General features: G+C 38.5%; 1 protein-coding gene across 3 annotated transcripts in view; it reads right to left on the bottom strand.

Moving 5' to 3' along the window:
* The window catches only part of LOC139731184 (uncharacterized), a 170,306-nt gene extending 152,765 nt beyond the window's left edge, over positions 1-17,541 (bottom strand). For all 3 annotated transcript variants that reach the window (XM_071642066.1, XM_071642067.1, XM_071642068.1), the window contains exon 1: positions 16,990-17,541. In XM_071642066.1, coding sequence (XP_071498167.1) covers positions 16,990-17,169 — 180 coding nt within the window. In that variant the 5' untranslated portion in view covers positions 17,170-17,541. The remainder of the gene's footprint in view (positions 1-16,989) is intronic.
* Positions 17,542-18,064: the final 523 nt, after the last annotated feature.

Here is an 18,064-nt window from a genome sequence, read left to right as displayed (position 1 = left end):
AGTAACAGCAGAGAGCAGATCAAAATCCATTGATTACAGGTACACACACACAAATGCAGAAAGAGAAAATAATTGGAGACTACTCCTTAACATTTTTGTGGTTTCAAGGAATAATGTTCTTTGTACCGCCCAGCTATTTCCTACTCTACGTGGGCTATTCGGCGAAGAACCGCACGGACTGTGTCAAAGAAGCCAGCGGATGCAATCGTACCAAGAGAATTGCTGTTGATCGCCGGGAGGGGATCCGCTCTGATAAGAAACCACAATGGCCTGGCAAAGACGCCTTTATTAAACCATGATGGCTGCATTGTGTTCCATTCAACAGTGACAACAACTCCAGCTACAATCTGTGCGATCAACACCAGGAATGTGTAAGATTTCTGAATCACTTTCCAATGCAATGATTTTGGGGGCATATTCCCCTTGCACAAGTACAGGGACTTGATCACCGCAATCCTTGCTTGATATGCTTTGTAGGCCTACACTATGTACATGTGTACATGATACCATTATCAGCTACACACACATCGGCCATGAACTTGCATCTGTACACAAATCAATGGGCTCACATGAAATGAGCGCATAATTCATGAGAAGATGAAACATCACTTCTTTAGTAATTGACTTTGGGTACTAAGAAAATCTCTACAATACTGTTAACGCCATATGAACTAGCGAGTCTAATTTTTTCACGAATCGGGACTTCCCAACAATTTCACAAGTGGTTAAATTTACGATCGTGGAGTACAGTACTGAATGGAGAAATGTATGCGTGCACATCACACTCATGTCAGGATCACAGTCAATATTTTTGTGTATCTTTAAATTGGGGAATAACATCTGACTCGCGAAATTCACAAAAATAAAAACCTCACAAAATATTTGCAAATCAAAGATACAAAGGAATAAAAGGGAGAACATAGCTTCAGATTTTAAGTACCGTTAAGATTTATAGTGTATCAAAGATCGCTGTCATGTGATTAATAGGAAACAAATGTAGGTGCCTATGTACAATTTGACATGTGATTAATAGAAAACACATGTACATGTATGAACAATGCACATGTTTGTTCAATGCTATGATAGTCATTAAATACAAGCAACACTTGGCACTTGTTTTGATCACAAGTAATCTCTAACTACAATATGTTTGGCTGGCAACCAATGTAATATCCAAAAATGACAACATTTAAACAATAAATGAATGAATACAGGTACAATATGTCATGTCCTACTTGGCATTTGAGTAACTGCTGTTCATGTGCATATTAAGAATTTGGGTTTTTTTAGTCTAGGACACCCTACATTCTAAAGTGACTATTAAATTTTCCATGCACAGAGATTACAAAATGTCCTGCATACATGTTTCTGCTAGCATGTATTTTGTCGCCGTTCAATTTTGCGGATCGATGGAACCTGCAAATGGGGTTCTTGTACTGAAATGGGGCCAAAAATGTCAATTTGTGTGATCATTCCCAGCCACAATGGGATTTCGCTAAGTTAAACATGGATGCCATGCTACTGTATGACTCATCACTGTAGCAGAGCACATTGGGGCCCAATATCACATGCTGTGCTATCAATAAACGTCCCATGCTAACGAAAACATTCGAAAGGCAGTCACACAACACGTCAAAAAACTTGCTGGCACGGTTAAAAGTATTTACAAATATTAAAAAAGGGGCGGAATCAAAGTGTCATGGGATCAATATCAAAGAAGCCAACAACACTCTGGCCCACCCTGAATATCATTACTACATTTGCAGAATTGGCAAAAACTCTGCAATTTTGTGAGTGTCCTACACAACACATGTACTTTCAAACACTCCATGTACCTGTAAATGACAACCCATACAGCCCACTAAGGGGTAGGGCCTACACTGTATTTGAGGTGTATAACAAATTTCTCTGTACACAGACCAGTACGAGTGACATGGTCTCTAATATTTGGCATTTCACTTTAGACTAGTCCAATGATATTGGGGGTACTACCTTCCACTTTCATGAGATACAAAATAAGGAGAGGTGTGAATAATCCTCTGGAAAACAAAGACATCAAATTTGATTTCCAGCACATAACATGAGAATTATGCGTCATCTTACGGCTGAGTTCCTGTTTTGGGCTGGATACCCACAGCTTTGTTTTATAGCTTCATTTGCCTTGAAATTGTTGGCTGTATGAGCAATTGAATCCCTTGATTTTTTTTTTTTTTTTTGATGGTGCTGTGATATAATTGAAACAGATTTGAGTGGCAAAGGTTACCCACTGTGTAATGGAGAGATATCTACTTTTGAGCATCAAAGATTAGGTTTGTCATCCTTCTGAGCCAGCAATTGGGCAATGAGGCATTAACAAGTCAATTTCTATCAATCTGTATTCCACATCAAAATTGACACAGTGGGTATGTAGTTTGTGTAATGTACATACCCCTATGCATACTGCGATCTCCCACCCCTCTCTCGCTCTTTTTTCTCTCATTTTCGTTCACTCTCTCTTTATACTTCATAATAAAAAAAAACACTTTAATCATTTGCTACATAGCCGACATACACAAGGTGTAATACAAACTGTAGGCCTACTTTTTGTCACTAGAAGCTTTGATACATGGAGACACAGAGAAGCGCTATACTTCATCTAAACACTATCATTATCTCACTCATGGTCTTGTGAAGAAATTATGAAACATCCCATGCAGTGTACAAGGTATGTTACACTGTAGTAAAATTTCCTTGAACCGAGCTTTGTCTGAACTGAGAAGTCAGTAGGGAAGATTAATGCATATTAGCTCTTTGGTTGCATGACAAAATATTATCACCTTGCATACATGTATACACCAACCCCCCCCCCCCCCCCCCCCACCCGATAACAAAATTCATTCAACTACAAACTATGTGCTATGTGGGCCTATTTATGCTATAGCAGCATCATGTCAGGGCAGTGTAATCTCTGTCTTCACACAGATGAAATTGTCTTGGCTTTGGGTGTCTGACACCATCCCCCAGTGCCCACCCCCCCCCCCTCCTTTTTTTCATCTATCCCTCTTCTAAATACCCACTCTCCTCCTTCTTTCACTCCAACCCCCCAAAAATATACACAACAGCCAGCAACAATAGACCAGGATCTTTGCACAGACCCTGGCTCTGTTTACGACACTTCTGAGCCTGAGGGAGGTTACAATGGCAGGGAGGGTACATAACAACCAGCCAAGCATTCCAAGGAAGCTTAGCCCCTGATTAGCCCTGCCCCTTATTTGCATAAATACACACAGTTGTGTTTTTTCATCAGCCTTTCTTTCTTGCATTCTTTATTTCTTTTCTCTTATTTCTTTTCCTTCTCTCCCCACCCACCTCCCCCCCCCCCCCCACATTCTCCCTTTTCATCAGTTCCTTTCTCTGAGATGAAACCTATGTATAGCATCCATACAATCACAGGTGCAATGTACTAAACCATTGTGTATTTACAATGTCATCACAGAACTTTTAGACAGTAAACTTTCTCTTCATTTCTCATCAATTACAATGCAAGCTGGGATTTACCATGTAGAATCTCTTTGCTGACTAAACTTATAGTTCATGACTTCACAATGACAAAAAAAAATCACTTTAATTCTATAAATATTTGTCTCCTATTTGGGAATGGATACCTACAAAAAATATTGGAAATACATGAAATCAAATATTCAACAAACAATGATTTTTAAAGAGAAAGGAGAATTTCAGAGAAACAATTTTTCTTCTACCCAATCCACTGCTGGTTTGGTCAAGCCATTCTTCCTGGCTGTCCAGCCTGGTTGGACAACTATTGCACATGCACATGTGCTTGTGACAAAACAAAGCATGCCTTTTAATACTCTGTGGTCATAATCTGTGGTCAACTAATAATTGACAACTGTACCACTCCACTCTCCAGCAAATGCTAAAGGGAGATATACACTGTAGGAGAATGATATGTCCAGTGTGGGACATCTCTTCCTCTGGTTGATCAGAATCTCATAACCACTACCAAGAGAGCCCAGACAGACGGATCAATTAAAGCAGGGAAAGAGATTAAACTCTAATCCGTTGCCCTGTGACAAAGCTGTCATTATAATATAATCCCCCTAACACCCTATCAAGGTGCACTACCTGCACAAGCAAGGTTCCACAGGTAACCCCCCATTAGACAAAGGTTGTGTTCAGTCTATTAAGAGAATGTTTTGTGACTGTAGTATGTAAGGGCAACTGGAGGCTCTGGTAAACCGCTGGCCAACTCTTGGCACAAACCGAGATTCTACTCTAAGACGTAATGTCTCCTCGAGGCTTAGGCCAGCATCTGGTACCCCTATTGTGCAACCTTTTATACTCTAGCAGTAGCACTGAAATCATGCATGAAGGATTTTGCGTCTTCTCTACCCCCAACTCATGGGATCACTGCAAGACCCATGAAATCATGTGACAAACCGTCAGAACACGGACAAGAATCTCAAAGTAGGTATCACTATCAGAAACATCAGGTCTTCTGCATCACATACAAGCACAAGCACAAACACACACACAACAAACAGATGTTGACTGGTGCTCTACAGCGACAGGGAACTTTTTACTCAACGCACATTTTAGATTAAAGGGAAAGTAAACCCAAAGAGCAATGTGGATTGAGAGAAAGCAGTAATATTAGTAGATCACATCAGTGAAAATTTGAGGAAAATCGGGCAATCGATGCAAAAGTTATGAATTTTTAAAGTTTTGGTGTTGCAACTGCTGGGTAAGGAGACTACTAGAGGTTATGACGTATGAGTGGACTACAATATAAAGAAAATAAAAAGTGAATTCAATAAAAATTCATTTTTCATGAAAATTACAAATTCCATCAACTTGATACTGACATATGTTAGGGGTAGCACTTATTCCCCCTGTTTTCTGAAAGCGGTTAGGCAAGTACTGTTTCATTTTGCTAGAAAAGTTAATTTTTGTGGAATTCCTTTTATATTTTCTTTATATTGTGGTCCTCTCATACGTCATAACCTCTAGTAGTCTCCTCATCCAGCGGTTCCAACACCAAAACTTTAAAAATTCATAACTTTTGCATCGATTGTCCGATTTTCCTCAAACTTTCACTGATGTGTTCTACTAATGTTACTGCTTTTACTCAATCCACATTGCTCTTTGGGTTTGTGTTCCCTTTAAGCGTGCTGTATATTCAATGGATGACACTACTCATATCAATCCACTTTATTTTAAAGTCTCTTCTAACAATCATCAGGGAGTTGCTTTTTTTTTTCTGTCTCGTGTAAACAAACTGTGCTACTGCAGTCCCTGAATTTTACTATCTAAAGAATCTTCATATTCATTTTATATTTAAATTTTGTTTAAATATCAGAGCCATACACATACATGTATCTTACAAGCCTGCATACAAACCATCACAGATATCAGTCCAGTCAAAACAAGACAACCAAGCCATTGCTGCAACCATTATTCCTTACAACATTTAATATGTGATCCTACATAACTGTATTTTGTATGTGTTGCACAGCCCTGCAGCAGAGGAGTTTCTAGCTACATTGCAGCTAATCCTAGCAGGAGGGCTAATCTGCTAAACTAAAAACACAATGAATAAAAGACAAAAATATTTGGCAGAAACCTGATCATCTTCAAATATCCATGTTAGCACAGATGCCCTTTATATGAGGACAAATGCCACTAATTAACACCAGGCAGATACATGTTGTATGCAGTTTTACGTTTAAAAAATAGCAATATTCAATACATGCAAACCCTTTTGCACTGTCTGTGTAAAACATTCCAGTACAATCGTGAACTACTATGTGAAATCACAACCCGCACAAAGACCACTGTACTATATCAATCTTGTCAACATAACCTCCTCAAACATGTAAGGTGATACTCAAAGCTGTGTCTCTCACAGCCATGATGCCCAGATGAATTACACCATTCCACTTTGACAACTTGATTTGCACCACATTCAGCTCATAGTTGCTGGTAGTGTTACTCCATGATAGAAATTCAACCCTACAATTAAATCATATCGTCTCCCGCGGGGACACATGTATCGGCATGTGCACAAAGAAACTTTACATTGTATGTATGTTAAATAGGTCGTACAAATTTTGTAGGGCCTGCATCATTACCTTGTACTGGCAAACTGTTAATAGGAAATCATGGTTGATGCATACAAAACATATTTTGTACGTATAGGATGTTTAGCATTTGCCACCACATTTCATTTCATGCACAATAATGACAACTCTGCAGAACATTCTATGACTGAACTACAACACACAAAGTAAGTGTGTAAGTTCCAATTGAGGTAAATCCGGTCGACTCGATTTCCAATTGACTGCACTATTAAAATGAGTAAGCTCAAAAAAAGGTACTATAAGTTACTTTGTATAAATTATGTGGATGACCATAGTATAAGAAAGTGACAGAATCTCAGACTGTAAAATATTTGAACACAAAATAAGAATATTGCTCATAACCACACTTTACACAAATTGATATATGATATACGAAAGAGATGATGTTATTGCCTCACAACCAATAAACGATTTCATGAACAAATGCCAGATAACATCAAAGCTGCAGCATGCCACAAATAAGCAAACTTAACAATTACTTCTCTGCACTTTAATATAAGCTTATTGTTGTGTCTGATGTAATGTTTACACACAGAAATATTACATTTCAGAGCTATACAGTTAGAGATGTACATGTACATGTACATCTTGTACATTTGTACTGCAATGCAATGGACAATAGTGATGCTTGTTTACATGTAGCGACGGTCTCCTACAGGCCTACCCAAAAAAAAAAAAATCTATTAAAATGCAGGACAATGCATTATAAACACACTCAGCTTTTAATAGTTTCAAGAAAATGACAGCTGGTTTTAGATAAAATGCTGAATAGCGAAATTAGAATAAGAATCACTCGACCTGTAAAAGTTCAGGTAAACATTGTTGTTTGAAGTATAGCGTACCCTGAGTAAATAAATAAAGACCATTTTGTTGCTGAATATGGTCACTTCCTAAGTACTAGGGTACAAAAGTCATCTGCACTTTGATTTAAAATTCATGACAGTTGATCACAGATTTCTATCATCAAAAGAGGCAAACTCAATCAACGGTACATTTATGTAAAGCTGAGTAATTACAGTTCGATAAAAATGCACATTGTAATTTTTCTCATTTTAAATTGAAATCTCTACAAGTGTACATTTAGTAATTCTGTTTACGGTGAAGTAAAGAGGATGAGACAAATATCACATCAATCACACGGCCCAACATTCAGATCTGTACATTCCTGAAAAAGATTTTGATCATAGAGTCACATATACAATGTATTCCAACACACCGTTAAAGACAGATCATCACTACGGCACATACAAAGCTGTACATTGTAAAGAAGCCTTGTATTTTACTATCACCAGTTGTACAATGTACACTGGCACACTGGTATCACTCAAAGTTGAATCTCCTCTCTACTACACTGTATGTACATAGTTCCTCTGCCTTATTATTTCCTTGCTACAATATAAGATTATTTTTTGTAGTGTAGAACTTACAACACAGTAAGAAATCTACCCTTGCGGCTCAAGGTTACAGCACTGTATGTATCATTATCTGCATAATACTACCTGTAGGCCCTAAACACTTAAAAGAAAGGGAATGGAAATGAGAGGAAGGTGGATTTCGCCCAGGGCAATACTGCGCCTTTAAAGTTGGAGGGAACTCAGAGGCAGCCATAACGCCTGTCCAGGAAGTCGTAGAAAGGCAGGCATTTCCTGGACGATTCCTGCCAAGCTTTAATGCTGGCTATCATAACACTTCCAGAGTTTTGACAACATGCATCCTCCTCCTCAGGCCTGATTTACTTTGCAATGCCGACTACTGAATGATGAGCACACATGGAAAGTGAAATGGCTCCTTTAAAATCAAACAAGGTGAAAGGCTACCACAAACATTTTAAAAACAATGCTGCTCATTGTCTTGGCACAACAGAAACTATGTTAAGTACCCAGGGGCCCATTTGTCTACCTACATGTACTAGTACCCTGTAAAACACAAAACCAACAAGTGGAATTACTATACAACTGTAGTCTGCAATGTGCAATGGTAGAAAGCATGTTGTTAAGTATCTAATCAGAACATTGTAAATACACTTTAAGGCAAGATTGCAATATGGGCAATGGGCTCATTACAGACCTACATTTGTACACACATACACTGTAAGTCGCCAAACCAAGCAGAGTGTAAAGATCAATTTGATATAAAATACCAAGTTGTGGTATAAGAACCAGGCCTATATAAACTTGTATTGGCTGTCAAAATTACCATTCCACAAGAAAGATACCATTTTAGAAAATGAGAAAAGGCAATTTGAGAAGATACTGTATGGTACACAATGTACAAGTACTGTACATACATTCATATGTAAAATGTACCTTGCTACACAAAGATGCAGAGGATTTACTACAGACATTAACCATCAGATCAGGGTTCGAAATTGGCGATGGTCCGCTGGCCATTGGCCACCCAAAATCACGTCGGACTAGCTAAAAATCATAAAATTCTGAAGTTACTAGTCCGTCTGGCTAGCCAAAATATTGCTTCAGTGTCAAAATTGATTCTAAGTAGTCCGCCTGGCTAGTTTAAAAAAAAGTTAAGTGCGACCCCTGCCTGAGATGAAAACTCCCCTTACCACTACCCCTTCTGTAGAAACAACCTGCAACTGGACACATTATCATATATAGTACCCATGTGCAAAGAAACTAACAGGATACATGAAACTGATCTGTAGTGCACATCACTTTAATACAGCAACGTTTGCAGTGCCACGGTTGTACAAAGCTCACGGGGTCCATGCCAAACAGTACAAAAGTGCTAAACAATATATTCGCAACAAAATATTACTCCGATCAACGCAATATTGGTTTACTACATGTACATGTGCACATACATACTATGTATGTATGCAGCACAACATTCATAGCGCGAGCAAGCGAACGCTATCTACCATTTGCAGGGTTGCACTTTTGACCTCTACTTCATCGGCATACACCATCCTATGCATGTGTGATGTTAAGAGTTCAACCACTAAAGGAAGGGGGGTCACTTAAATTTTGTAGAGCCGTGTGGTGAATCTGTTCCGTAATCAGGGCATACAACTGAATCAATACTCTGCCATATGGCTGGGAAAGGGGTTCCATTATGCTCAGCTCCCTGATATACTGATATTGATCAATCACAACTGAAAAAAAAAAGATAGGCATCTATGAATATTGCTGTAGCACACTCTATACTACCAGTTGTATAACCAGGAATCTGTCAACATCATGTTACATACAGGTAATTGTATACTTCTACATTTGTACCACACTTTCTCAATGACTTTTTTTCAGACAGAGTATTGCAAAAGTCATAAGAACTTGACTAATTACACTGTAGGCCTATAGGCCTATACTTAAATAGTCCTTTAAAACCTGCTTGACACATTGATGGGCCTGTACATTGTAGTCATTTCAACAGCACAAGGATTGTGTCTCTTTTAAGTCATATTGCTCATTAATGTTGATTTAACGTGAGGCAAGGAAAGAGAGAGAGACTTGAAAGAACAGCGTTTGAATCGCCAGAATTAAAATTCAATAGGGCTTTATCAGTGAGTACTAGATATGTACAATGTACAATAGGCCTACGTTGTAGGACCTGATATCTTAATACATTTCACCAGAAACTAATATATGCAACACTCTTGTTCTTCAAGTTGTTGTCATAGCTTTTGCAACAAGAGGTATAAATTTAAACTGTATGCCATAATGATACAGTGTACGACTGTATGTAATTCCTTTAACAGCTCCCTATATGACTACAGAGGAGTCTATAGGGTGTGACATCCAGAAAAGCAAGCCATACAAGGTAGAACACATAATTTCTGTTCCACTGAAAAAGAGCCTTTATTATTATAGAGGTACGGTACACGTAGACACAACAGCGTGGCTGAAGGCTGATTCCAACAACATAATGAATAGGGCACCACCCAGAGTCATCAAGGGTACATATAACCCCGTCGCGGGGCGCTGTAACACAGTAACAGCGCCCCGAAGCATCCCATGCGATTTTTAGGAAGTACTGCGACGCGTACAATTCTGTCACAAACTCACCGTTCAAAACGACACATGGATTCGCAACAAAAAGCCACATGTTGTAATACCATAATGTTGAATATTTTAGCCGACTATGTATTACTCACCATTACCTCCGAAAACAAGAGAAATCGCCATCATCTTTGCTGGAACCCCACTCGACACTATCGACACTGCCGCTCGCCATTTTGAAAATATCACGTAAGTAAATTGATCTGGGCATGCGCAAATGAATATTCATGTTTACGTCATCTGCCATATATGTACATATGTACAATGTTGCTCGTAGTTCTCGGACCATTCATAGCTATCAGTATCATCATCATGGAGTTCAAAGATGCTATCAAGGAATTAGAGGAGGAGGCTGGAATTAAGTTTAAAGAGGAGCAGGTAGAAATAATGGAAAGCACAGTGAAACAGAAGGACACCTTAATGATATTGCCAACTGGGTTTGGCAAGAGCGTTTGTTTTGGTTTCCATCACCAAATCTTGGATAAAGTGAGTATGCAATGGCATCAATAAGTACAGTGAAAGTAGCAAACTGAAGCCATACAGGGTACTAGTTATGATTAGATATTTCAAATCATGATAATGATAATCATTATATCACTATCATAATCTTATATAATTTATCAAGCAAGGCAGGTTCTGATGACATATTAATAATATTAAAATATCGATCAATTAAAGCAAGCATGGTTATGAGATAAGGAAAAATGATTATTGATTGAACACGAATAGAAAGGCTTGCATTATTGTCACCTTCCCTCCCCAGGTATATAGTATCACGATCATGAGAATGAGTACTAGGGACATGACATAATAATTTAGTGCTTATTTTATTCCTAATGCGAATGAGAAGGAAGAGAATAAGTGTATGAATATGCTTGTACATTACCATCACCAATACATAAAAGGTGTATCACACACTCGTATGTATAAATAACAATATCAATATGAAGCTATAATTGAGTGTATAGTGTTATTAGATATAGTGTCGATAATAGTGCAAAAAAAAAGACACTAAATGTTTTGAAAATGACATAGGGAGCAGTGGAATACAATCCCCATGACCATATGGATGGATCTGAAAGGGTTACTTTCTAGTTTTTCATTAACCAATCCATCATACCTTTAAGATGAAAGCCAGTCTAAAACTTTATCTATATTTCATGAGAATGAAAAAAAAAATCCAGGAGAACACTGCAAAAATGATAAAATCAGATTTAAAAAAAAAGGAAATAATGACATTCTGATATAAAAATTTCGGAAGACACTTCTTGTCCCATTGCTATGAATGAATGAATGAATGAATGAAGAAAATGAAGGACTACTCAGAGTCAACTTTATTGATCTGTATATCACAGTACATAGAAATTTAGCTTCCAGTTCATCCAACTTGTTACACACAAATAATCATTAAACACACATGCGTGCAGACACACACACACAATCAAACAGCAAGTGACATGCCCGAAAGAAAAAGACAGGAAAGGATTCCCATACGGTGGAATTCTTTGAAAAAAGAAAGGTCTCTTTAATAAATAATCAAACAATCCTGAAACATTGAAAATAGACAAGACATGTATGTAACAGAAGTGTATTCAAATCAAATCACAGCAGATAATAAACATGAAGCAAAAATGAATATGAGTCCCCAAGAAGCAGAGCTTGTGAGTGGAGCCCATTGTGAATGTACAACATTTTACAGTGTGAAAGGAAACTTGATTTATAGATGAGACATCTGGGACATTGCCCCTGCAGACTGTTAAAAAACAAACAAATAAAGAAACAAACAAAGAAACAAACATACCCTCTATCATGAAAATCACCTGTTATTTTCTTAATCCGTCATATCTCCAGATGTTCATTATGTGTGCACTTCCTTTATTGCAAATAAATAATGAACCACACATTCAAAATGTGCTTTAAAAACGAAATTAATAAGTGCCGGTAGGCCCGATAGTAAATCAGCGCCCAGCATGCGTTCTTTTTTGTTACATCTCATGAATATTCATTTCAGATCTCAGCGAGCCGTCCGGGTTATTTTCCACACGCATACATTGCGTATTATAGTATGTGCTACGTTTTATCCATATTCGCGCATGCGCTGTGTAAGTCGTACCACAATACGAAATGCGGTAGGACTTTAAAACCCTCGGATAAACTCTTTCACAGGGCTCTCAAAACAGATCATATTGTAAATCGACTTCGCCTGCTGTGATTGTAAGTATCTTATCTAAGAGTAAGGCTACTAATTTCAGTATAAAACCCTGTATTTTGGTCTCTGGTCACGTAAATGCTAAGCCATATCAGGTGCTTCCGTGACAGGATAGGCCTTGCTGTGCGACCCCTTTACGGTACGTATTTGTCCGTATGGGGTCGCTGCTGCGGTTAGGGTACATACAGCATGTATCACATTGTCATCAAGGTGGGATTAAATACAACCATACACGCAAGCTCCAACAATGACTGCACACACACACACACACACACACACACACACACACACACACACAGTCATACCAATTTCATATGATGGAAAGAAGCTGTTGACAATCACCTAAAGAACATCTGCCAAGGCTGCTAAAATACTGTGCACACACATTCAAAATGTACAGTACAATGTGCACATTTACTCATGTAATACCAGGTAGTTGTATAATGTATCGCATAGGGCCTTTTGTTCAGGAGGGAAAAGTTGACTGGATTTACTGCCCAGCAGCTGGTTTAATATGCACTAAGAGCCGATTCTTGGAAAAGCAATTTTATATTCCAAGGTCGCAACGCACATAATTGTACTTGTAGTATGTATTTTTCAGGTTATTCTCTACCTGTGTGTGCAGGTATGGGTTTTGCACTCTAGAACTTCAGATTAGAAAGAAATCTGAAAGAAAGTTACTGTAAAAAGGGCATTTGTATTACAGTCAGTAACAGTATACAAACAAAAATGCTAATTACAAACATCACAAAGTGACCATAAATGCTGTTTAATATCCAGGATGTACAACATACACTACATACATGTATGGTAACTGCAGACCATTTCATTAGCATGTACACGTACAATGTACAACGTTCATAGTGATATATCGGTACACTTTGTATGTAACATTTGTGTGTCTGTATCCACTCAAGTCAAGAGGTCAAATGAAACATTACGTTAATTTTTTTTTTTAATGTTCTCAGGTCACAGTGTGTTTCATTGGTGTGGTATGCAGGCTCTTAGAACATGGCTAATCATTTGTGCATACAGCAGGGGTACACTTAGTAAATACAATGTAGGCCTACAATGTTTACTTGTATACATTGTATAGTACTAATGCTAAAATGGCCTCACATACAGGTTGTAGTGTAGAACTTACAAACTGTACATATAACATTGTGTTGTATACCTTGTTGGGCAATCTCTTTAATGCGTAGTGTCATCTTTATACTCACGTACATATACTCATGTCATCATAATAGTTAATGCAGTGTAGGCCTATCTCTTTAACAGTACATACTGGGCAATGTTTTGTTTGTTGACACACAGAAAGGGTTGGTAATCCACACACCCCACGCATAGGAGGTACCAAAAAAGCATTTCTTGTTGATTATATGAGTGTGTGTACAAAGCTTTTGCATCAAGAATGACCTTGTAGTAGGTCCTTTGAACAAGAAGGAAAAAAAATTAAGTGCATGCTACTTTCAATTAAGTTTCCGTGAAAGAGTACAATAACTGCAATGAAATCAAAACAGTCAAGATTTATTCAGTTGGCCCACGCACACATTGTGGATTGTTGTGTACACAGTGACTGGTCTTTACGTAATGTGTAAGCATGCGGGGAGTGCTACATACATTGCTTGTACACATAAATGTGGGTAGTGCGAGGAGAGTGTTGTCTTCTAATGACCTCATTCGTGTTTTATCCGGAGCAAGGTCAAGCGACAGTGCTCTGAACGTCCCACAGAAAGGATCAATACCCGGTGACAATAAACAAAACCTATGACATCAAGCGAGAGATCTGGAGGGAAAGGAGAGGTAGCAGGGTCGGAAAAGGGAAAAGAGACAGGGAGAAGACTTTTAAGATGATTCCAGGGTCTCGCGGGGCCCCGCGGCAATAAAAAGGTATAGATTAGACACCGCACATCGCTCATCTGATGCAAAAACTTATCCCAGCTTTCAATGTAGATCAGAATCAAACTCAATTCAGATACTATACGTGAACTATCTTCCAAAAAGTAAAACCTCATGTGAAATGAAGCACTAACAAATGAGATCAAAAAGGAGAATGACAGAATTCACTTTTTGCCAAATGCATGACCATAATCACACCCCTGCAACACCAGGACATTTCACATTTTGATAGGCTCATTACATAAAACTGTTGAGGGATATAGACGGAGAATGGTTTTAAACTATAAATGATGCCAAACTAGTTAAAAACATACAAAGTATTCTGAAAAAATATATATATATTTCCTTCTAAATTTGACAATAACACTGCTCAGTATTATTTAGCACCCAATCTAGACATCTGTGTGGCCTGAATTTGTGAATAGTTGGCCACTAAAATGATGAGAAGAAAAACACATGCACAAATTCAGGTTGGGGGCTACGTCTATTGGCACTTGGCTCCCCATGCATACATCAAGCTAACCAGGCAAAGGGGAAGATCCAACCACAGCTTTTGACAAACAGTCATTCCTGTGCCAAGAGGTCGAGCACTGTTGCTCTATGATACAAACAGTATTCCAAAACCAAAACAGACTCTTTTGCCAAGCATAATGCAGTTAGAGTGGAGTCACACAAGTACTTTTGTATAAGAGCCCATTTTTGGCTTTTGATCAGGCGTGAAACATGCAATATGTCATAGCTCATAAAGTTAACAGCATGTAATGTGGCAACACTTCTAACCTCCGTCATCCTGCGCGAGGCTTGCCACTTTAGCTTGTACACCTGTCTTTCTTCTTCACTCAATTAGGGATTATTGGTCATTGCTTGTTGAGCCAATACCACAGACTTTTAGTAATTTAAGAAACTCCAAGAAAGATATATTACTACACGTACAAGCAATTGAAAAGCTACATGTATATTAATGAATACATTTATAGAAGAATTCCACTTGAAGGTTGGGGGTTTCTGTTTGTTTATTTTTGTTTGTTTGTTTCTCATTGGGGGCAAATGAATACTTGAGAGATTGGTATTGCAAATGTAACCTTTAAAATCGTAGTCCAACCAATTACAGTTTGCTGCGATGATTGAAATATGTCCCGTCATTCACACGATAAGGGTTAAACATGTGTTTGTTTTGAGGGAGATTTGGAACTGACAATACATGAAAACATCAAAAAAAAATGTCAGCCAGTCGACGACTGGATAACAAGAATCCAGATAATCGATGGCCGGATAATCAAGATCCTACTGTACATGTACATGTACAAATTTGTACATTGATCTGCATGGGAAGCTACAAAATGTAATAAGGCTAGGGTAGTGGAGTGGTACTGTAAAATGAGTGTGGGGGGGGGGGGGACATGTATAGGAAGTGCTTCCTCGATTTCATACTGAATTAATTTTTAACTCATTCGTTATATCTATCAAGAAATCTGACCTGCCATGAGCTTACAGTGTACATGTTGCACGACTATATTTTCACGATATTACTATTACACTGTACATGTGCTACTGTATCCTCAACTGAGCAAAACAGAGATTTTCATAGTGAAGTGTCAGTGCACTATAAAACAAAACTTGATCCTCTGTTATAAATTCTTGAATCCATACCTGGAATTCACAAATCCCCCTTTAGGCGGTTTGTTTATTTTCCTACAAGGTACCTGCAATAAAAAGGCTTCACTAACAAACAGAATCACTTTTTTTTTTCTCTCTCTGCGAGCTCATGTAAAAAGTTCACGGAATCAATGCACAATATACAGCATTAGCATGTGACCAATACATTTTTTTTTTCTTTCTAGTGGTACTTTCTAGCTATGCACTTTTTAATGTACAAAATGTAAATGACACTTTAATAGATCTGCACACAATTTAGCATATATCATGTTAAAATATATCTCTTTGTAGATGTACATTTGCACCTTGTATCAACTCAAGTTTTAAAGGTAGTCTACAACTGCAAGCCAAATAAATATGCAAAGATGTAATAATCATGATAGCATCAACATAATTTCTACAGCGTTTAATTAAACTCACAGCCTGTACGGGCAGACAGATACCATTAAACCAGATGATGGCTTTAAAGGAGCTTGAACCAGGACATACTCAAGTGCTAAAATCTAGAGCATTAATCTGGATACTAGAGTACCCAATTGCCAAGACACTTATCTACCTGTCAAACTTGATATCAGTTTCCATGATCAGCGGTGTCATATTTCCTTTCTATTCTCCGTTAGCGAGCTGAACGCAAAGTGATATGTTGCCCCTAGTAACAGGTTATGAAAGTGTCTAGCTACATACAGCAGTGTACCGGTACGTCTCAATAGTCAAAACATTATCACATCACCTCATGCTCAATAATCACACATTAGCTTAGCATAATTATGAATTCAATAATCACACATCAGCTTAGCATAATTATGAATTCTCAAATATCAACCAGCTTTTTATCCATTTTCTTTTTTCTTTTCTTGATGATTTGCAAACCGTAAAGTTAGTTGTAGTACCAGGGTACAACACAAAATAAGGACATTAGTGATTAGATGCTCTGTAGCCAGCAGGGCAATTGTTGCAAGTATTTGTACAACATGTTGACTATTTCATTTCTACAGTTTATAGGAGTTGGAGCCTATACGCCTACGTTTAAACGAAGAACTGAAAGAACCCTCGTATAGCATTGACTTACGTTACTGCCATCATCATCACCGAGGTCGTGTGCCTCCCGAGTTCGGAAACAGTTTTGGCACTTGGTCTTGGTGAACATGTTTGGCTGGAAGTTCTTGCATCGCGACGTCTGCCGCATCAGGTTTTCCTCTCCTCGATCTGGGAAACCCATGGTGACTATCTGGGACCGTCGGTTACTCATAGACAGGAGGGCCAGGATGACCGGTGAGCCAGTACACAGTTTGTGTACAGGTACCTACACACACCAAAAGTGACAACGGCCGACGCCCCGGCGACTGAAATGCACGCTACCACTGGCTTCACCACTGGTAGTAGTACAGTCTTGCGGGTGTTCACTTGTGGAGGAGGAGGTTTCAACGCGAGGAATCAACAGCTGAAATCAACACATTCTTTTCGATCTCTGGCGATCCAGTCCCGGCTAAATGAATAAGTTTCCACCCATTAGGACTTTCATGCTCCTTGCGAGTATCCATGTAAAGTTATTCCACGACATTGCTCCTCGTCATATGCGTGATTTTATGGGCATCGAACTTGACGCAGCGAATGAGGCGTATGGACTAAACACATTTCGTACGTAAAATTGACGCGATTGCACATGCAGCCAGCTAGCTAGTATAGCTATGGCGCACAGCACCACCAATACGTCCACCACTTGATAAACTCGCTTACGCACAAAACGCGATCGCATTGTGGGTGCTTGAAGGGTACAACATCGCACCCATTGCGAGCGCCAGCTACGAGATGGATGCTTTTTCTATTTTCTTCACGCACTGACAGTGGGCATCAACCTACAAACTGTAGAGAATGCAGAAATTCAGTGAAGGCTCGTAAAACTGCAACAGGCGCGTACGCATTATACAATGTATACGTCAATGGCCGTGTAAGCCTTGCAAAGCACTACAGCACCTCTATCTCCTCACTATAAAGTAAACCGTATGTTTTGTTTGTTTATCTGTTTGTTTGTTTGTTTTTATGGATACTGTAGTTGAGAACTTCAGCATCACCTTTCGGGTAATCTTGAAGGCGACTTAATTTTTACAATTCAAATAATTTACTTAATAGTATATCTAGATAAT

Source organism: Diadema antillarum, unplaced genomic scaffold (assembly GCF_040938485.1).
Source record: "Diadema antillarum isolate AM-2024a unplaced genomic scaffold, OU_Dant_1.0 seq00000364_RagTag, whole genome shotgun sequence".
In the NCBI taxonomy this organism is placed as follows: Eukaryota; Metazoa; Echinodermata; class Echinoidea; order Diadematoida; family Diadematidae; genus Diadema; species Diadema antillarum.
This window is presented reverse-complemented; position numbering and strand designations above follow the sequence as displayed.